Source organism: Anopheles nili, chromosome 2, assembly GCF_943737925.1.
Source record: "Anopheles nili chromosome 2, idAnoNiliSN_F5_01, whole genome shotgun sequence".
Lineage (NCBI taxonomy): Eukaryota > Metazoa > Arthropoda > Insecta > Diptera > Culicidae > Anopheles > Anopheles nili.
In genome coordinates, this window is record NC_071291.1 from 51,865,354 (window position 1) to 51,885,833 (window position 20,480).

The 20,480-nt window shown below is 44.1% G+C and overlaps 8 protein-coding genes across 8 annotated transcripts; 4 read left to right on the forward strand and 4 right to left on the reverse strand.

Annotated features, from left to right (window-relative positions):
- Positions 1-191: 191 nt before the first annotated feature.
- On the reverse strand, positions 192-3,551 carry LOC128720795 (probable peroxisomal acyl-coenzyme A oxidase 1). Its single transcript, XM_053814490.1, has 9 exons — positions 3,416-3,551; positions 2,573-2,732; positions 2,209-2,501; positions 1,737-2,142; positions 1,313-1,666; positions 1,091-1,246; positions 670-928; positions 403-603; positions 192-320 (listed from the first exon to the last, which is right to left on the reverse strand). Exons 1-9 carry the CDS (start codon positions 3,543-3,545, stop codon positions 261-263), a joined length of 2,019 nt encoding a protein of 672 aa, XP_053670465.1. The 5' UTR covers positions 3,546-3,551; the 3' UTR covers positions 192-260.
- Positions 3,552-4,398: 847 nt separating this feature from the next.
- Positions 4,399-7,373, reverse strand: LOC128730733 (probable peroxisomal acyl-coenzyme A oxidase 1). The gene is made up of 9 exons (XM_053823812.1): positions 7,250-7,373; positions 6,700-6,862; positions 6,328-6,620; positions 5,842-6,247; positions 5,404-5,757; positions 5,190-5,345; positions 4,862-5,120; positions 4,597-4,797; positions 4,399-4,526 (listed from the first exon to the last, which is right to left on the reverse strand). Exons 1-9 carry the CDS (start codon positions 7,371-7,373, stop codon positions 4,467-4,469), a joined length of 2,016 nt encoding a protein of 671 aa, XP_053679787.1. The 3' UTR covers positions 4,399-4,466.
- Positions 7,374-8,100: 727 nt separating this feature from the next.
- LOC128720337 (anaphase-promoting complex subunit 10) lies at positions 8,101-8,756 on the forward strand. Its single transcript, XM_053814002.1, has 2 exons — positions 8,101-8,209; positions 8,305-8,756. Exons 1-2 carry the CDS (start codon positions 8,101-8,103, stop codon positions 8,754-8,756), a joined length of 561 nt encoding a protein of 186 aa, XP_053669977.1.
- A 27-nt stretch (positions 8,757-8,783) lies between these two features.
- On the reverse strand, positions 8,784-10,847 carry LOC128722096 (probable transaldolase). The gene is made up of 3 exons (XM_053815926.1): positions 10,605-10,847; positions 9,812-9,935; positions 8,784-9,732 (listed from the first exon to the last, which is right to left on the reverse strand). Exons 1-3 carry the CDS (start codon positions 10,705-10,707, stop codon positions 8,949-8,951), a joined length of 1,011 nt encoding a protein of 336 aa, XP_053671901.1. The 5' UTR covers positions 10,708-10,847; the 3' UTR covers positions 8,784-8,948.
- Positions 10,848-11,708: 861 nt separating this feature from the next.
- On the forward strand, positions 11,709-13,657 carry LOC128731823 (coiled-coil domain-containing protein 22 homolog). The gene is made up of 5 exons (XM_053824966.1): positions 11,709-11,758; positions 11,816-11,987; positions 12,055-12,361; positions 12,435-12,952; positions 13,022-13,657. Exons 1-5 carry the CDS (start codon positions 11,709-11,711, stop codon positions 13,604-13,606), a joined length of 1,632 nt encoding a protein of 543 aa, XP_053680941.1. The 3' UTR covers positions 13,607-13,657.
- Positions 13,658-13,759: 102 nt separating this feature from the next.
- Positions 13,760-14,375, reverse strand: LOC128731061 (60S ribosomal protein L39). Its single transcript, XM_053824155.1, has 3 exons — positions 14,319-14,375; positions 14,122-14,225; positions 13,760-14,008 (listed from the first exon to the last, which is right to left on the reverse strand). Exons 1-3 carry the CDS (start codon positions 14,319-14,321, stop codon positions 13,960-13,962), a joined length of 156 nt encoding a protein of 51 aa, XP_053680130.1. The 5' UTR covers positions 14,322-14,375; the 3' UTR covers positions 13,760-13,959.
- A 537-nt stretch (positions 14,376-14,912) lies between these two features.
- LOC128732054 (uncharacterized) lies at positions 14,913-16,401 on the forward strand. Its single transcript, XM_053825215.1, has 2 exons — positions 14,913-15,998; positions 16,068-16,401. Exons 1-2 carry the CDS (start codon positions 14,913-14,915, stop codon positions 16,338-16,340), a joined length of 1,359 nt encoding a protein of 452 aa, XP_053681190.1. The 3' UTR covers positions 16,341-16,401.
- Positions 16,402-18,438: 2,037 nt separating this feature from the next.
- LOC128720821 (eukaryotic translation initiation factor 2D) lies at positions 18,439-20,284 on the forward strand. The gene is made up of 2 exons (XM_053814518.1): positions 18,439-19,119; positions 19,189-20,284. Exons 1-2 carry the CDS (start codon positions 18,439-18,441, stop codon positions 20,251-20,253), a joined length of 1,746 nt encoding a protein of 581 aa, XP_053670493.1. The 3' UTR covers positions 20,254-20,284.
- Positions 20,285-20,480: the final 196 nt, after the last annotated feature.

Below are 20,480 nucleotides of genomic sequence, written 5' to 3' on the forward strand. Positions count from 1 at the left end.
GATGGTAAAATTTTTCACCGTTAAAAGGAAAGTTTTAGTCTTGTTTCACCCGTACCAAATTTGTTTGGTTTTATGATTTATTTACAAAACACCTGCATGCAAAAAATGCATGCTGAATATCTTCTAGTTGTGTGGTAAAATATGCTTATAAAATTAACATTTTTCCTGTAATTATATAAAGTTTAATACAATAAAAAACAATTAACTATCACCAGCAACATAGGCACAATGCGTGTGTGTTTGCAGTTCTTCTGGGGCTTTTAGAGACTGGCCTTCATGAACGGTTTCAAATACATGTGGAATGATTGATTGACAGGTTCCTAAAAGCAGAACGCGATAATGTTCAGCCATTTTCGCTATTGACGCGTAAATTATCCTTCCATTAGATGTTTGTTAACCTACCTGATTAAGCGGGCTCTTTTTGGCCTCCTCGTACAAACGCTCGTACACGTTGCCGTCATATGCACCAAGTGGCGATCCCAGGACATCGTCCGGAATGTCAAAAGAGTCTACTATTCCCACAGCGTTCGGACGAAGCTCGGCCAGCGTCGCTTCTAGTTTTGCCTGCAGTCGATGGATATCGCTCTCGGAAATGGTCGTGAACTAGATAACAAAGATTCGGTTTGCTAGTACATGGCAACTTGATTCATAAGCAACAGTTAGACTCACCCGCAGCAGGTCGCCAAGTGCTTTCAACGCTTCGTCATAGGCATACAGATGGTAGATTGCGCGCAGAACACGGGCCACTTCCGACGACACCGTTTCGCAGTTCTTCTCAATCATCTCATAGCCGGACTGTACAAGGAAAGCCCGACAATGCGCATCCGCTGTGCGTGAGAGCTCGATCGAGGTCTGATTGGTGGCTTCTTCCAAAGTGGCACCACCCTTTTGTCGTTGCTCAATGTGTTCCGCCGCCAGGCGAAGTTTACTGTAGAAAGAATTAGTGTAAGTCATTAATAAGGCATATGCTAGATTTTTTACTTTAGTAATGTTAACCCTAGAAGTTAGCTTACACTTGAACAAAAAACAATAAACATTAACACAACTCACAGAACAAAAAAGAAAGAAATTAGATTGATCACCAACTTACCCCGCAGCTACAGTTTCCAACGCACGAATAATTCCCCCAATCGAATCGTCCCATTCCATGCGACGGCTCTTACTGCTCAGGAAACGAGCTAGGTATTGAACGGTCGGCACAAGTTCCTGTCCTCGGAGTGCTTGTTGCCAGGCTTTCATCAAGTATCTACGATAACGAAACCAAACCGTTCTGGAGTTTTTTTTTTCAAACGAGCAGGCGCATGGTGCTTACCTAGCTGTTTGCAATAGCAGTACCGTGTTCTCGCCCTCGTACGTGCAGGCGGCCGTAACCATGCCGTAGGTACCATAGAAGTTTGAGCACGTCATATAGCCATGACCGCCACAAGCTAGCCGACAAATTTCAACACCAGCAGCTGCATCCGCGGTGGTGATCGCCTTCAGGCAGCAAGCGATGGCGTGGAGTTCCGGAAGTCGCTCCAGATCGCCTTTATCCAGCTCAGACGTCACCTGGTTGTACATCTCCCACAGGTTGTCCGATGCCAGCTTGAAGATAATGCTTTTCGCGATGGCCGGGAAGAGTTTGTACTGTTGCGTCAAATGGTCGATTACTTGCACTTCCGGTTGCCTAGCAAGGATTTAGTCAAAGTAGATGGTAAGCGGTAAACGTAAAGGTCATAGTACGCGAACATACGTACTCCGGATTGATGTGGCTTTGCCGACGCACAGCCGAGTAGCGGACAGCAATCGTGACCGCCTTGGACAGGTACGCAGCCATATCACGGCAAATCACCACTCGTACGAACATCATCGTGCCGTACGTGAGAGCTTGAGAAGGTGGTTTCACAAACGTTCCATCCTCCAGAAGCTTCGCGTTCTTCATCAACATGTTCTTACGTGGAATACGCACGTGATCGAAGCCCAAGAATCCATTATTGACTCCGTTCATTCCGAGCTTGTTACCGATCTCTCCGATCGTGATGCCTTTCAGTGGCATATGTGTTTCCTCGTCACGCAACTGAACAATAAACGGTTGAATACCGTGGCATTTTCCTTTCGAAAACAGCTGGGCCATCACCACACAATAGTTGGCCGTGTGTGCCACTAAAAACAAAGTGAAAAATAGGTTAAGAAAACGGTGAAATAAAACGATATGCGCACACTACGTACATCCTCCTGGCCACCATTTATACGCCGTTAGTGTCGGACTGTGGAGGACAAACTCTTTCGTCTGCTCGTCGTATGTAGATGTCGTTTCCAATCCACGCAAAAACGTGCCATGGCCAAGCTCGGTCTGTGCGTACGTGCCGATTACCTCACAATTCCATGCCCTTCCGAACCACTCGGCTTGCTGTTCCGGCGTACCATGGCCAAGAATGGCCGGTAGGAACATCACATAGTGGACGGTCAACGGGTTGCCCTGCTTCAGGATGCCGGTGCCAAGTAGTCCTCCGAGAAGAGCGCTGTGAAGAAGATATTTTTCAAATCGATATTGAATTGTAACAAAGTAAGGATCCCAACGAGAAACACTTACGAGTAGTTGTCCACACCGTCCTGTCCCATTTCCTGTAGCTTGCGAACCTTTCGGAATGCGACAGTCGCCTTACGCACCGATTCTTCGTACAATTCCTTGTGAGAAAGGAAGTGCAGAGGCACTTTCTCTTGCAACTCCGGATCATTTAGGAAGAAGTCCTCTGTGCAGATGACAAAAAATATATGCATTAACAGTCATAAAAAGCATAAAAAACTACATCGTCTTTGCATAACATAGCGTAACTGCTAGTTTTACTGTAACAATCCCCTTGACCGAAATTATAAACTATTGCCTAGATAAGCGCAAGTAAAGATTGCGCGTCAGTTGTGTGGCGTCAATTGTGACGGTTTTTTTTCGAACCACTTTAGCGATAATGTTCTGAGCAACAATCATAGACCAGACCACGTTCATAGTGCAAAATAACGATGACTTGCAACGTACAATGTGAGCGACTTGCGATTAGCGCAATTATTGGTATCTAGAAGATTTAGATTCAACGATAACAGATTAAGTGAAATTTGAACTCAAGCCTTCACCATGGTTTGGTAATAGAATTTAAAGGTTGCTGGGCAAGATATATTGAATTGAATTTAAACTCATCATATGCAGTGAAACACACACACACTGTCTGTAAATTGCAATTATCTTGCATCACACAGGACCGGTTCCTAATTACGAGATGACAACACAATATACTTTTCAACGCCGTCTGGTAACTCCGTAAATCCGCATCACGTTCCACTTTCTGATGGCCTTCGCAAATGAAACCAAAAGTGCCCCCTCTCCGGCCCGACTGCAACATTACACCTCATGTTGTTACTTTATGCTCCCGTGTATACTTACCTCGGAATCGCTTTTCCTTCAGCTTCGTCTCCCCACCAACCCACCAGAGGGTGAACTCCTCATTGTTAAACGTGCACTTGTCGCGCTCCGCCTGCAAGTCTTTGTTAACGGTTCCACTGTTCGAAGGCATTTTTGATCGTACTCGTGTAGCTGTGGACAAAATTCACGTGCTTTCCCTTTCAATTGATTATTTGTTGGTGCATTCACTGTTATAGCGCCTTTGAAGCCGTTTAAATTAAGGCGGTTGACCGATTCTGGTGGATGCTATGGATGAACTGTTTCGTCTCGTTAGCAGGGTCTTGACGCGCCTTCCGATGATTAGGGCTAGCACGTACGCAACAATGAGATAGCGAAGCTTGCTGGTAGTCTTACGAGCGAATCATTAAACGACCTTTGGAGCGTTGTAATTATGGTCCCAGCAACCAGCGGGCTTCGATTGCGCTGCGATTTCAACTTGTGGAAGTTTGGTACGAATGAATATTTTTAACTGCCACCTAGGGGGTGCCACGATTACAACCGACGATTATCACGAATCCTGTCGGAGCGTATCTATTGATACCGCAAGCTTTCGGAATCAAAAGGATGAAGATAAGCACTTATCAGACATTACAGCAGCGAAATTAAGTGCTCCCGCAAACCGAACAACGTTGAATGTATGCTCCAAAAACAACCCCCCTCGATGAATCCAACTGATGATGAAGCTTTCTCAGCTTCGTGTTTCACAAATACAATGCTCGAGCATCCCCCTCCCATATTGGGGTGGTAACGTTGTGCGTAATCAGTTCGCAACATCGTTTTTTTTGCTTGGATCTTGTTGTTTGTTTACTATTTCATCCCCTATTCGAATGTCAACAACAGAGTGTTGAGTATATATCCTATAGCTTTCGGATCCAGTACTCCATATGGTTTTAAATTCCCTGTCTTCTATGAGAACATGGTCTATGAATACCATACCACTTTTTATTAAACCAAAATAGATAACATTTCCCATAACCCCGATAAAATAGACTCTTATAGCACCAAAAAACTCTTCTGCGATAATGCTGCACCTTTACAAACTAGAACGCATGAATGGTTTCAAATACAGATGAAATGATTTGTTAACCGGTTCCTGAAACAGTAAGTACGATTGAAAATTTATATATGTGCCACAGAATTTGATATGATTTCACGTATCTTACCTGATTGAGAGGACTCTTCTTAGCTTCTTCGTATAGTTTTTCATATACGTTTCCATCATACGCTCCTAATGGAGAACCTAGAAGAACATCCGGTATCGCGAATGCATCCACGATGTTAACCGCATTAGGCCGGATGGCCAACAGTGCTAACTCCAGCTTTGACTGAAGTCGATTAATATCGCTCTCGCTGATTGAGGTAAACTATAAAAGACAACAGGGTGGGAATTAGTTATTTGAATATAGTGATTAAACCCATTATACGTACCCGGACAAGCGAACCGATCGAATCAAGCGCTTCATTATAAGCGTATAGTTCGCCAATAGTTCGCATCACCTTCGCTAGCGGTGCTGACACATTCTGGCACAGCTTCTCGATCATCTCGAATCCAGATTGGACCAAGAAGGCACGGCAATGAGCTTCAGCCGTTTGTGCCAACTCAAGCGAAGTCAGATTTACTGCTTCTTCGTGTGTATATCCCGCTTTTTTACGTTGCTCAATATGCTCGTACGCGAGTCGAAGTTTACTGAAGAGACAAAGAATGTAAAATTTTAAAGTGGTGGCATATTTTAGCTTGCATGTTTATGTTACATACCCAGCTGCAACAGTTTGCAACGCTTTAATGATGCCAGGAACCGTATCGATCCACGGGTGACGATTGGATTTATTTTGGATAAAGCTGTTCAAATATTGCACCGTTGGACAAAGCGTTTGTCCTTTGAGAGCTTGATTCCACACCTTGATAAGATACCTGAAAGACGCAAAAGCTTACTGATTTGACTTCAGCTCAATGGCCATCATTCCCATACCTTGCCGTCTGCAAAAGTAAAACAGTATTTTCGCCCTCGTAGGTGCACGCGGCAGTAACAAATCCGTAAGTGTTATAAAAATTGGAACACGTCATATAGCCGTGACCACCGCAGGCCATCCGGAGCGTTTCAACGCTTTTGGCGGCATCTGCCGTAGTGACCGCCTTAAGGCAGCATGCAATAGCGTGTAATTCGGGGAGACGCTCGAGATTGCCCTGGTCCAGTTCGGATGTTACCTGGTTGTACATTTCCCAAAGATTATCCGACGCAAGCTTAAACACTATGCTTCTGGCGATGGATGGAAACAGTTTGTACTGCTGTGTCAGATGGTCGATAACTTGTACTTCTGGTTGACTAAAACAAAAAAGGACGAAAAAAAGTAAAAGCGTAAGGCTCAAAGGACTCGATAACATGCATCAAATGTACAAGAATACATACTCTGGATTAATATGGCTTTGCCGACGAACGCACGAGTAACGCACGGCTATTGTGGCAACCTTGGCAAGGTGGAAAGCAGTATCTCGTACAATTATTACTCGTACAAACATCATCGTGCCGTACGTAAGTGCCTGCGATGGTGGTTTGACGAACGTTCCATCCTCCAACAGCTTCGCGTTCTTCATCAGCATGTTCTTTCGAGGAATGCGCACGTCTTTGAATCCTAAAAATCCATTATTGACTCCGTTCATTCCGAGCTTGTTACCGATCTCTCCGATCGTGATGCCTTTCAGTGGCATATGTGTTTCCTCGTCACGTAACTGAACAATAAACGGTTGAATACCGTGGCATTTTCCTTTTGAAAACAGCTGCGCCATCACCACACAATAGTTGGCCGTGTGTGCCACTGGAAATCGGTTAGAAAAATTCAATAAAACCTCGAGTCCTTGGATACGAAAGCATTCCTTTTTAGAAATGAATACCTACATCCACCTGGCCACCATTTGTACGAACTAAGCGTTGGGCTGTCAAGCACGAGTTCTTTCGTTCGTTCATCATACGTTGCTGTAGTTTCCAGCCCTCGGAGGAAAGTACCATGGCCGAGCTCGGTTTGTGCGTATGTTCCGAGTATTTGGCACTTCAGGGAGCGAGGTAACCATTCCGCCTGTTGTTCTGGAGAACCATGGCCAAGCAACGCTGGGACAAACATAGCAAAGTGGATTCCCAGCGGATTTCCCTGTCGAATGATACCATTACCTAGTAGACCACCGAGAATTTGCCTATGAATGAAAAGATACATTTGCTTCATATAGTTACCATTGAGTAACGTTAATTCAAAATTCCATCCATTATACTCACATGTAGTTTGACGGATCGCCATTTCCGCGATCAATATGAAACTTTCGCACTTTATGGAAGATGGCCGTTGATTGCCGAATCGTTTCCTCGTACAACTCCTTATGCGAAAGGAAATGAATTGGAGTTTCGTTGTGAAACTCCGGATCGTTTTCAAAAAATTGTTCTGAAAATGTTGAAATTTATTTTTTAAAAAATCAGTCATGATTACTATAGGAATCCTGATTGATACATGAAACGAAGAAAAATCTTGTTTGTCTTTTTCTGACTGAGCTGAAATGGGTTTTTTGTGGGTTTTTTTCTTCGCCATGATTAGGCAGTTTTGAGATGAAATTTTGAGTGAGTTTGACCACGTTACCCCAGCAGGAGGGAATACAACACAGATAACGTTTATTTGACAGAGACTATCTCAACAGAAATCTCAATTTTCGCGCTATTCGGCGATAAGAGAGCTTAAAAACAAATCGGTAGCAAGAACAGTCCAGAAACGAGTCGTAAGACAATTGCGCCCTTGGCAATTACATACATTCATTATTTGGATTTGCATATTTACCTAAGTCCTGTTTTTCCTTTAACTTCTCCTTGCCTCCAACCCACCAGAGGGTGAATTCGTTCTTATCAAAGCTACCCTTATTCCGCTCAGCCTGCAAATCCTTATTCACGGTGGTGGCCGGCATTTTAAGAATGATGTTAAATTTCTTCTTCAAGTATTAGAACACACGAATTTTAAATAAAGATACGTTGACTTCAAGACGTCAATGACCCGGACGGCCTATGAATAAATACGCAGGAAGTAACCAGTCCGTCGGCGGCGAAGTTGTTCCGTAAACTGAAAATTGCACGACTGGTTTAAGCCAACCAGCCCCCAGCGCTATCATTGGCTGCCGGTGTGTGCTATCTCTCCTAGCCCCAACATACTCTCTTTATCAGATAATTTACGGGACAGTGACTTAGGACTTTGCACCAGCTGTTAGCGGAGGTACGCACTTTTATTGCATTTGTGTTATGCACAAATGCATCGCTAATGAACGTTCTATTGTTTTTTTTATTATTATCTTTGTGCTTATAACATTCAACCATCACAGCACGTCGTCGATTATTCCTTGTTCAAATTATACAAACACAACATATGATCAGTCAAAACACTCATTTGAAATCTACGAAGGGACAAATAACAATAAAAAGACAAGCAATTCAAACATTTCCGACTGCAGCATACCGAAGAGACGATCGAGTGAGGATCGGTGAAATTGCACCGTTCTGACATTTTCGAGTGGCTGCGTACTTTGACATCCACGCACTAGTTTGACGGCAGACGTAAACAAAACAAACGCTTTATCTGTACAACCGCCGTATTGCATATACATTTTCTTTTCGTTGTTTCCGAACAATTATTTTAATAAAATGAGTGTTAAAATGGGTCCTAATGTGTGTCCTATTACCGAGGAGCGATCAGGAACCGTACGTGAGGTTGGTGGACAAGCCGTTTGGAGTTTGTCGTCGTGTAAGCCAGGTAATGGTTCAAAAGTGGTGTAAGCCAGAGTCGGTTCAAAAAATTAGCAACGCAATTTTGCTTCATTCACTTGAAACATTCTATGCACCTGACAGGGTTTGGAGTCGATCAGCTGCGTGATAACTCGATGGAAACATACTGGCAGTCCGACGGGCAGTTGCCGCACTTAGTCAACATTCAGTTCCATCGGAAGACGACCGTCAGTCAGATTTACATTTATTCGGATTACAAGCTTGACGAGAGCTACACACCCAGCCGGATATCGATTCGGTGTGGGACGCATTTTAACGATCTGCAGGAAATCGAGGTGGTTGACTTGTGCGAGCCATCCGGCTGGGTGTGTTTCCCTATCAAAGAATACGAACACGAATATTTCATGTACACGTTCATGATTCAGATTGCGGTCATCAGTAATCATCAAAACGGAAGAGACACGCATATGCGCCAGATTCGAATCCACTCACCAACGGAAGGCTCGCAATATCCTCTGGAACACCATGGAAAGTTTAGTACAATAGAATTCTCGCAGTTTCGAACGATACGTTAAAAGCAACAAATAATCAAATGCAACACGTGTTATTTATCAAAGCAGTAGAACTCGGTTTAATTTCAAAAATACAACATAAAAACTGTAAACCTTACAGAGAAGTACAATTATGTTCAACCATCGCCATAAACTGTAAAATGTCTTTTTAAGCACACAGCTGTAATCGAAAAGCAAGATTTGATCTTTCCCCTCCTACTCAGCGTCGTGCATCAAGCCGCGCAACATGGTTTCCAACTTGCGCCCATCAGCGGCAAACTTGCGAATACCGTCGGACAGTTTATCGGTGGACATCTGATCTTCGTTCAACATCCATCGGAACGTTGCCTCATCCAAGTGAATTTTTTCAAGGTTCACCGATTTGGCCTTTTCGGCGTCGAGGTAACGCTTGATAGGCTCCGTACTTTTCTCTAAATCTCCGAGCAATTTCGGACTGATAGTAAGCAGATCGCATCCAGCTAGAGCCATTATTTCTCCGGCGTTACGAAACGATGCTCCCATCACGACGGTCTTGTAACCAAACTTCTTATAGTAATTGTAGATCTTGGTCACCGAGATCACACCCGGATCCTGTTCGGGTTCGAATGCTTTCTGCTCGGTATTGGCCACGTACCAATCCAGGATGCGGCCTACAAATGGAGAAATGAGCGTAACCCCTGCCTCCGCACAAGCGACAGCTTGCGCGAAGGAAAACAACAACGTTAAATTGCAGTGAATGTTGTGCTCCTTTTCCAGTACGCTCGCTGCCTGAATGCCCTCCCACGTGGAGGCCAGCTTGATCAGTACGCGGTCACGCTGTACACCCAACTCCTCATATAACGCGATCAGCTTGAGCGCCTTCGCGATCGAAGCTTCCTTGTTGAACGACAGCCGTGCGTCAATTTCGGTCGAAACGCGACCTGGCACAAGTTTTAAAATTTCGCAACCGAACAACACGAACAACATATCGGCCGCCTCAGACACCTTTTCCTCCAAGTTGCTGTGTAGAATTAAGAAACCATACCATCATCAGTAGGAACAGAATATCGATCTAAATTTTTAACTTCTGGTCAACTTACGTTCCCGCTTTCTGTCCATGCTTGATGGCCTTGTCAATCAGGTGTTGATATTGATCCATACCGGCGGCCGACAAAATTAGCGAAGGATTCGTCGTAGCATCGGTGGGCTTGTACGTTTTCATAGCTAAAAGGGAAATCGAACGAAAACAGTGCAATAGATAAATAAATAATTAAATCATTGGCACTTCAAATCGAGCGTCCTTCGGGTGCTTCGGTTCTACATGCAACGCGGCACGATACGCGGTGAAAGGAAATAACCGTTTGACCTCTACGTCGCGATCGGATCGTGCAGGCATTGCTCATGTGACCGACCAGCACAATCATTCAATTTAAACACCCGTTTTCGATGTTTAGAGAGCTGAAACAATCGCAGTTGGAATCGCCACCAAAACACTAAATCAATGTTTCCTGTTTCGTAAAGCATTGTAAACGACAACACGTCATGCCATCGAAGCGAACAGCAACTGCACGTTGTTTTTTGCTGTTGTAGTTATTAGCTAAACTTGAAGAGAGATAATGGAAACGTCGCCACTGGGCGTTTGTTTGCAGGGAAAAGAAAACGCAAGGCTAAGTAAGCGCTGAAACACCCCGGTATCACCTTTGAGCGGTCACCTTGATCGGCTCCAGTACCTAAGCACCACACTAGGGACATTATTTTAAGCAACAAAAACACGTTGTTTCGTGTCGATTGAAGATTGCACACCTTTACCAATCATATCGATTTATTTCTTAGGCGATATGGTTCGAACAGTTTGGCAATCATTAAAGGGGATCGAATATTCACGGAACATACCTTCGAAATCGCCAGTATCGGCCACGATCGTCGTAAGCTGTTTCAGTTGTTCCAAACTCGAAGCCATTTTCGTTTTCTTCGTCTGTGGTTCAGCACTGCTCATGTTCTACTAATGGTGGGCTCTTGGCTGGCAAGCTTTTGGAGGCTGCAAACGTGCGTTGCGAGTACGGACGAGTGGGGATTGCGTTCAACGAGGCGAGCACTGCTGTTTCCTTCCGTTCCCTTCTGGGCAAAAATGAAACCGTCGAAGCGTGCAGCGGACGAGAAGAGAAGAAACTGTACCGCTTTTGCAATAGTGGTGAACAGGCCCCGCTCGAAGAAGCCTGATTGAATCCACCCAAGGGGCAACGCTGGAAAAGGATTGCTGTTACTTCGGATACCGGGCGAAATGACTTTTACGAATCGTAAGAAGAGGCCTGCATCACGGTGTACGTGATTTTGTCCAGTCGTGAATTTAAAATCAATGCGCGCGAATGAAGTACCAGTGGGGGATTAGAGGGGTCAAATAGAGTTTGTAGGAAAATATCCTATAATGAATAAAATTATTGTGGCACATACTGAAGGATATGATGAAAAAGCATAATAAATAGAGAAAAATTAAATGTTTGCAAAAAGAGCAACAAAAAAATGATAACATAAAATGCGATTAGCACTACATTTTTTTGCACACAAAACGTGGCGATTCAAAAAGATGCGCCCACTGTGATGCGTTTTTCTGACAGCGCGTTGTACATGAGTGTTGGTGTCGGTGTTTACAAACGCGATCCGTCAATAGGACTAACTTTTATAAGACTTCGCAGAGATTAATTTACGGACGAGGGTTTTCGGGTGTGATTAAATAAAGCCGAAAAGAAAATCGTCCGTCAACTTCGTACATGATGTGTTCCATGTGAATTGATAAGGGTGACACGGTAGACTCTCTTCGCGTGTTACCAGCATCTTCGTTAGTGCATCATTGATCTAGACAGTATCTCAAACCGAGGATCCTGGGAGACGAGAGGGAGCGCTTTTTGATAAGGAAAATTACAGCTCTTCTCATCTTTTGCCACTGAGTTGGAGCACTGCGAGTTGTACCCCCGGGGAACGTTTTCGGAACGACCAGCTATGGACGATATTGATAATATAATTCTCCACTCATTACGCCAAATTGACTGGTAAGTTTCGCTGGAAAGAAGAAAGCAAGTGATGATTAATGGGTGATTCTTTTTTAGCGATTTGGACGAAGACATACAAGGCCTAGAGCATTTTACGCCTTCCATTTTGGTTCGAACCATATCGAAATGTCTGCTGCTAATCGATCCAACTCTCGACCTGCCTCAAACGTTACCACCCGGTATGGCCCAGAGGTTCACGGTGACCGCCAGACTAGCAGAGGCGTGTTCGGTAAGTGAGAGATACATTATTGTGCCAGCAGTTGTTTAGTAGTCCACCTATTTTTAACGCTTTGCAGACTGTGGGCTATCGGAGAGATATCGGTTACCAAACGTTTCTGTACTCGAACGTGGCCGAAGTGCGGCGTGTGTTTATGTTTCTTATAGAGCAGCTGCCAAAAGACTCGGCCGATTCGGCCACACCTGAGGCACCGTTCGATCGAGTAACGTCTCTGGAAAATCGCATTTCAGAAAATATGCGCCAACAGCTGCGTGGAGCCTGGCGAAAGGATCTTTCCCCGCTGGATCTCAGGCAGGCGACACTTGGGTGGCCCAGTCGTGGGCGAAGTAATGTTCCTTTTGTAACTCAAAGGGAGGTTACAGCCGGTTCGTACTTCATTTTCCATTTAAAAAAAACGGAGCTTTATTTGAACCCTTACTTGTTTCTCGTTCTGCGCAGAAATTAAGGAATACTGGCTTCGCCGCAGTGGTTTGTGGGATGAGGAAAAAGACGAAGTCGATCGCCAGCTCCCAAACAATGCCGAGGAGTCGGTTTTAAAATTACAAGCTTACTACGCGCAAAATAAAGCGAAATCTCCTCTCACCGATGTGCCAGAAGCGAACGAACATCTCAACCGGGAAGACCAAATCGAGGCGCTTGAACAAGAAATAGCGCGAATTCAAACTGCTTTCGAAGAGACGCAATCGGAAAAACGGGATATTCAATCTAAACGCGATACGATCAGCGAGGACATGAAAGTGCTCGAAAAGGTGTTTCAAAAATTAAAAGAAGAAAAGAAAATCAAGGAGCGAACGCACATTCTACTGGAAAATCCAGAAGTGAACGTGGCCAAATTGGAATCAATCATTGCTGCTGGTGGAGAGAAAATGAAGAAGCTACAAAGCCAGTGGGAAGCGCACCAGGCGCCACTAATGGCCACGTTAGAGGAACATCGCACGAAGAATTCAAACCAAGTTGTACGTTGAAGGCATTGTGAGCTATCTTTCTTCCTGTGATACAATATTTTTTTTTACTGATGTTTTTAGAGCAAGTCTCAGAAGCTGGTCGATCAAATAGAGTCGGCTCGCCAGAAATCGGAAGAGGTCATAGTCGATTTGCAAACAAAAAGTGCGTTACACGCGAGGCTAGTTCAGGAGTACGAACGAATGGGTAAAACCGTCAGTCGAATGGCTTACACAAATCGAATCCTGGAGATAGTGGGCAACATTCGCAAGCAGAAAACGGACATCGATAAGATTCTGCATGATACGCGCAATTTGCAAAAGGAAATCAACTCCACCACTGGCCAGCTTGACCGGCAGTTTACCGTGACGGACGATCTGATCTTCCGAAACGCGAAGCGGGACGAGCAATGCAAGCGTGCCTACATTTTGCTCGTCGCCCTGCACACCGAATGTAGTGAACTTGTTCGGCTGGTGCAGGACACCGGTGCCGTGAAGCGGGAGGTGCGCGAGCTGGAAGATCAGATCGAGAATGAGAAGGATCGTAACGTAGTGGCGAATCTTTCACAAATCACCCACGATCTGGAGGAAATGCAACAGGAAAGTCGACGGCTTGAGGAAGCGATTCATCAACTCGAGGCTTGCGCGGGGCGCAATGGAGCGCACTAAAATAATCGTTATCATTTGGAGATCTTATGATAGGGATAATAAAATGTGATATATACCACAAGGAGTTGTTATTGCGCTATATGCCAGTACATCATCACTCACTACGGCACTAGCGGATCACCGACACAAAATCACATTCACTCGTAGTTTGAGGGGTTGCACGACCTTCCGTGAGTGGTTTTATTCAACTTCTTGCCACACAACCATTGCTCGAATTAATATTGAAATTGCACCAAATTTCAACGCACTACGCTTGCCATGAGGATGAAGAGCAACAACTGTAATTAGTTTTCTTGGCAAACCGTAGCATTCGCAGAGCGTGGAATTCGATGGTAAACAATACGAAAAGCCGCTTACAGCTTCAGCTTGGTACGTCTCCAGTGACGACGCTTGGCGTTGTAGCTGTAAGACATAGAAAACACAATGTTTCAATTCGAGAAATAGTAATCCAATCACAACGAACGAAATTAGTAAGATTAATGAGAACGTATGAAACGTTGATAAGCGGCACTTACCGGATGGTGTTACCCGTACGCATACGGATCCATTGAGGAATGGGCCTGTTTTGCTTTAGCTTTTTGGCAAGCTTCTGCTTGATGCGGAACGTTTTATGCGACGCCTGAAACCAAAAGAGATAACAAATATTGCGTTTTAATTTAAACTTGGGAAAATTGATGGAGATTTAACATAAATAGCAAAGAATTTCTCTCACCATTTCGATCAAGTGTGTCTACTTCGAGACAAATGACGGAAAAGAGACCGTCAGTTCAACGGAAACACACGAACGCAGTTGTGACCCGGGGTTGTAAACATGCGTGTCAAAAGTGGCAGTGAGCGTTTCAGGAACGCACACTTTGGGTGTATTATCTAATTTAAAATATTGAAAGTTATTCACCATCAGATTGCAGGGTAAAACTTATTTCAACGATCAATAAGATTAATTGCACCCGATGATTTAGATATGCATCATATCATTGGTGTGATTTTCAAATACTAGTACTTTATATGTTTTTTCGTTGAACTAAAAGTGTTTTTCTCTGTTATCACATATTGATCATTGCATAAAGTTTGTTTTTTTTGCAATAATAAAAATTTATTTACATTTATTATAAAAAGGTTTTGAATTACCATCGTTGATATGTCCGAATGTAAACTTTAAATTTCACTCAGATTTACTCTTTATGTATGACGGCAATTTACGTTTATACTGCACGATGTTTAACATCGCCGGCAATCAACATTGACAGGCAAAACACAGGCAACGAAAGTTATTGTTTTGCTGTTGTTGAATAACTTTTTCGGCAAAATGTTAAAAGTTTTCGTACAACGTAATCTGTCGATCACCAGTGGGTGTTCTTTGTTGAAACGAACATTTCTCTCCAAAGCGTACCAATGTACTGAAGCTTGGAATGCACGGTTGACCACATCGATCCTGGAAAAGGTAAACCTGGACACGCTATACTACGACTTGGAGCAGCGATTTCAACAAAAACACAAGGTATCTGCACTCGACATCGATATATACGCAAACAAATTAGTGGACGATACGCATGTTGATGAAATAGCGGATCTGCTGTACAAATTCCGCCTCACAGAAGAGGCTTCCAATACTCTCGATTCGACACACCATGCTCTAGTGCGGAATTTTCTCGAGCATAAGTGCTACGACCAGCTGATCGATGTCTTGAACAATCGCATTGGGTATGGTGTGTTTTTGGATGATTATAGTGCCAATCTTGTGCTCGACCAACTAATCAAGGAAAAGCAATTCAAATATGCTGCTCGTATTGCGACACTTCTTGCATTACAAGAAGATTTTGCCAACCCCATCACGAGAGGACTGTCCTTGTACAGCTGCTATCGGTATGCTAAGGCACCGGATTCAGAACATTTTGATGATCTCGTCCCGGTCGCACAAGAGACTAGCGAGACTGAAGGTCCAAGAAAAAAGAAGAAAGAGGAAACGAAAGTTAGAGTGAAATTTATTCGGAATCCATTTTTTGATGATCATTTTGATCTGAAAGACAGTCAGCTATTGCTAGGTAAAACGTTTATCGAACTTGGAAAAAGCTACGGTGGATCAAATACCGTGATTGGAGCAAGCTGTGAGCTTCTGGGGATGACTATGTACCGGAAGTATGATCAGGCTTTGTCGTTTTTGAAAGAACACGCGGGAAAGGAGGTAAACGCAGAGGTGTTGCAGTTGGTGCATAATGTACTAGAGAAAGAGCAAAACGGCGAAGATGTATCATTTGCTGCCTTCCGTGATGCAGTACCTAAAATCGAGGCTACTATGAAAATAAATAAGGAAAACTTTGAAAAACTTCTCCTAGCGCTAGTAGAAAAGAGTGTTGCCGATAGTGAAAAGCAGCAAATTGAAGAACAGACTAAGGTGAGAAACGATAATTCTAGAGATTTTCTCTGTTGTTCAGGTATTTAACATTTTTTTGTTTGTTTCTAGCTCTACTCGGAATGGTGTAATCAACGGCAGCAGCGTTTGGATGACGATTTGAGTAGATTACAACGTGCAAAGCGTATAAAGGAAATGGAGCAGCTGACGGTCGAGATGGAGAAAGAAGAGCAGAAGCTTTGGTTCTTTGAAAACGAGGATAAAATTGACCTGCAGATCGACAGTAAACGCGTATTCTATCCAAAGCGATGGTTCGGCAAGAAAAAGAAGCCGCGCACTGTTGACGTAGATTATGTGCCGCCGGAAGTTCGGCAACGTAATTAACTGAATAAGTGTGTCGTTGAAGAAAGCTTTTGCGTAGTTGTGTAAAAATAAATCTAAAAGTAGTAACAATTAGATCGTACATTTTATTTGAAAAGGCAAGTTACTGCCGTTGGAATGGAATAGTACTAGCTAATCACTTAATGAACCCTGAACGCGTGGTATGTTCTAATTGATATGCAGTTAGATAATTTCCTGAATACATGTTCTGTCTGTTGTCTGATGCGGTAGTAATCGCTGATTAGTTTTATTAAAGTTACAGTTAATTTTATTTAGCTTTCTTTGCATTTGTTACAATTTATTTATTTTTTGTTTGTTAAAGGGATACAGCACTTGATTGGCTTTTCAACTTTGATTTAATTTCAATTTTTGCTTTACGGCAGTTTGGTGTCTTTTTTAAACTACTAATTAACTATCACGGTCCAGGCGAAGGAAGGTGTACCCTGGAAGAGGAAAGTGCCACGTCTACCTGATTTCCAACGAAGAAATCTAGTAATAGCGGCTTCTTATTTCTGATTTAATAAAATCAGGAGATATTTATGGCTTTTGGTTTGCATAACGGATGGCAAATTCAGTTACGACGGCTAATTGTTCGCTGCGAGTACGGCATGCTTGCAACCGTACCATCATCGGAGAGGATGGGTCCATGAGTGTGGACATATCCATCACGTTGCTTTCATTGTTCACTGTCGGAATGGCCAATCTGGGGGTTGCCACAGGCTGCGCAGACATTTTTCCTACTGTCGCGTGCTGGTTGCCTGGGGCGACAATAGTTGTGGCTGGTGCTACCCCTTGAACAAGGGGACGGCTGAGGGGTTCTCTTATTTCGCAGAGAAGCAGATGGTACTCTAGCACGAGCAGACTGGAGGGTTTGTTTTGCGGGACGTACGGGAGGTGCAATGGTACACCCAGTTGAGCCACTGGGACACGGCTCCAACGGAGGGAATAATATCAGCGATGAAATGTCAGGTGGAGGCAACACTTTATGTGCGGCGGTTTGTCTATTTGGTTGGCCTCGCGTTGAAGCTTGTTGTCGTATTTGTCGGTAGCGCTCGCGGTGCGAGCAACTGGGATCATTGCTGCGGTGATTACCTCCACAGTTAGCACACTTTAGAGGCGCGGTGGGTTTACTATTACATTCCGAGGTGAGGTGTTCTAGCGCACAGTTGGCGCACTTCATGCGCATGTTACAATGTCTCTTTCCATGCCCGTACGCTTGGCAGCGTTGGCATTGGGTGAACCGGCCTTTTGGGGCACGGTAGGTTTCCCAGCGTACTCGTAGACAATCGACCACTGTGATGGTATTAAGGGCCGCCAGTGAGGTGGTACCCTTGGCAAAATGTATAAGGTACAGGCAGGTTATGTTGTACCGGTCCTGTACGGGTTTCCGATGGAGCCGAAAGACACCACATGGTTTCAGTTGGAGGGCCTTCAAGGCCTTCAATATTTCGTCACTCTCCATTTCCGGCAGTCCACGGAGAACCGCTTTGAATGGTTGATCGCATTTTTTGTCGTGAGTAAAATGCTCCACACCAGCTGCTTTGAAGTATGCTAAGAGGGTCTTATGGACAGCCTCCTGTTTCACATAAACTTTTAATCCCAATCTAATAAATTGGAATTCAACTTCCGGGATCGTGCATAAATCAGCTTTAAGCTGAAGGTAATCTTGGGTTTTTACCGTTATTGGCGGTAAAAACCTGGTAGGTACAGCGTCGGACGCGCTTTTGGGCGCGATTTTACCTCGAGGAGCAGATATTTTGGCGGTAGTGGGTTTTCTTTTGCGCTCACTACCACGAGGGCGCACTTCTTTAAAATTGTCCATGTTTCGCACGTTGAGCGGCTCTCTTGTTTGTAACGGTATAACTGTTTATTCACTGTGAACACTATAAGCGTCCGTCCGTTTCGAATGCTGGATGTTAACTTTTACGAATCGTCGATTAGTAAAAGTAGATTCATTTAAATCCTTCCTCGTATGACATAAAAGGAACTAAGAAGGAATCGGATGACTTTTCCCAAACTGTCAAAATTTTAAAGTAAACAAATACTTTCCATCGGTTTTGTTACTCGTCGGCAGCTGAGATTGTTGATAGAAATAGTAAAAATGTTTATCAAACCCTTTAAACTAAAGTCGAATATTCTCGTGACTGGTTCCGAGAAAAAACGGCTAAGGCAGCGCGTGATGGCTCAGTTCAATCGGGTCGATGACGAAACGGTGACGTCCCCATTGGCGGAGCTGTTCGGAAATCGGACTAAGGTGTGCATCGTCAAAATAATCACCTACCACGAAGAACCGGTGACGGTGTACACAAGCGACAAACGGCCCATATTTTTTGAGATCAACCTTAAGCTGCTACCAACCGTTTACACTCTGTGGAGCTGCCCGGATCTCGTTCCTTTGTTCACTACTCATTCCACAGTACTGCCGAAGTTGGCGAATGGGGCTGACCTAATGATACCAGGAGTGGTGAAACAGGGCACAAACCTAGCATCGTGGGGTCGTCACGCAAAGGATGATGTTGTCGCGGTAAACTTGACCTCCAACCGAGCTGCGGTTGGGGTTGGACTGCTGGCTCATTCGAGCAGTGATCTCTACATGTGTGGTGGTCGAGGGGTTTGCGTTAAAATGATGCACGTATTCGGTGACAAACTGTGGGGTATGGAACCTTCAGTTTGCCAGCAGGTGCCGCTACAGGGAACCGTTGTGTCCGTGCCAACTGACACTGACTTTCCTCCACTTGGAAGCGAAAAAGTAAAACCTTCAGAGGAATTATCTGTCAAACAGGTAAAACTAATCATCACTCCTATGTAACAATGTGTACCTTAAATCGTTACTAATTAAACGTATTTGCAGGTTTCAAAATCATTGGAAAATGCTTCTCTAAGTACGAAGGAGGAAGAGAGCGATGGTAGTCATTCTGAGCGGGAATCTGAAGAACCGGAAAAAGAAGAAAAGCCTCCGAATCCAGATGATTTGATTAAGGGTGCATTTTTGAATGCTCTCAAATTGCACGGCAAGAAGGTGGCTCTTCCGATGCTTACTAGTACATTCTACCCTCAGTACGTGCAGCCTGAAATTCCAGAAGGGATAGAAATGAAGAAAACCTCTTTCAAGAAGGTGGGAACCTTCCTGAAGCAGATGGCCGATGAAGGACTGATCGAAATCAAGGAGGAGAAAAAGGGAATTGAAAAGGTGACATCGTTGAACCTGGAACACCCAGACGTTCTATCCTTTTATCCGTACAAAACAACAAAGCCCTCCGTTGACCAAGAATCTGGCGGCGCTGTATCGGCAGAGTCTTCGTCGAACCCGCTGCTACTGACACAAATGACGACCATGTATGCCGTAAACGAACGAACAGGGAAGCTTTTCGGTTGCTTCAACGTGGCCATTGGCAAGGCTCTTGACCAGACACAGGTTCGCAATTACATGCGCGACTACGTGCGGCGGAATAAGCTTATCAATGCTTCTACAAAATTGGTTACGCTGGACGAAACATTGATGGAAATTTGTGGTGGTGATGATCTCGTTGCGCTACCGGATCTCACCGAAACGGTGTTAAACTCCATGACATGCACCTTCGAGATGCGTAGCCAAAAAGGACCTGTTATGAAGGGAGGCAAACGGGCAATAATTCACCTGACAACGGCAACACGTAGCGGCAACAAAAAAATAACACTAATTAGCAATCTCGAAGATTACGGTATTAACGTGAACGATTTTGCGAAAGCTGTTAAGCATGGAGCGGCGGCCAGCACAACGATGACAGAGGTGCCCGGCTCGAAGGGAGAACAGCTGATGGTCCAGGGAAATCACATAAAATTCGTTTTTGAATTGCTGACGACCACGTACCAGGTCCCTAAGGCGTGCATTACTGGATTGGAGTTCGCTAAAGAACAGAAAAAGAAAAAAAAGTAGTGCTACAAGCAGTTGCATGGGTTCCTGATAAAACTACCGCATGTGATCGATAGTAGCAATCAGTATGTTATGGAAAAATGAAAATAATATAAGCAGTATAACACGAGTTTGTTTTTCATCGTTTAGAGAATAATTTTCGAATGTGTCAATTGACAATGACAATTTAACGGTTATTTTGAACGAAAGAGGTCAAACAATATGTACGGCTGTCAAACCGCCTAAGCATA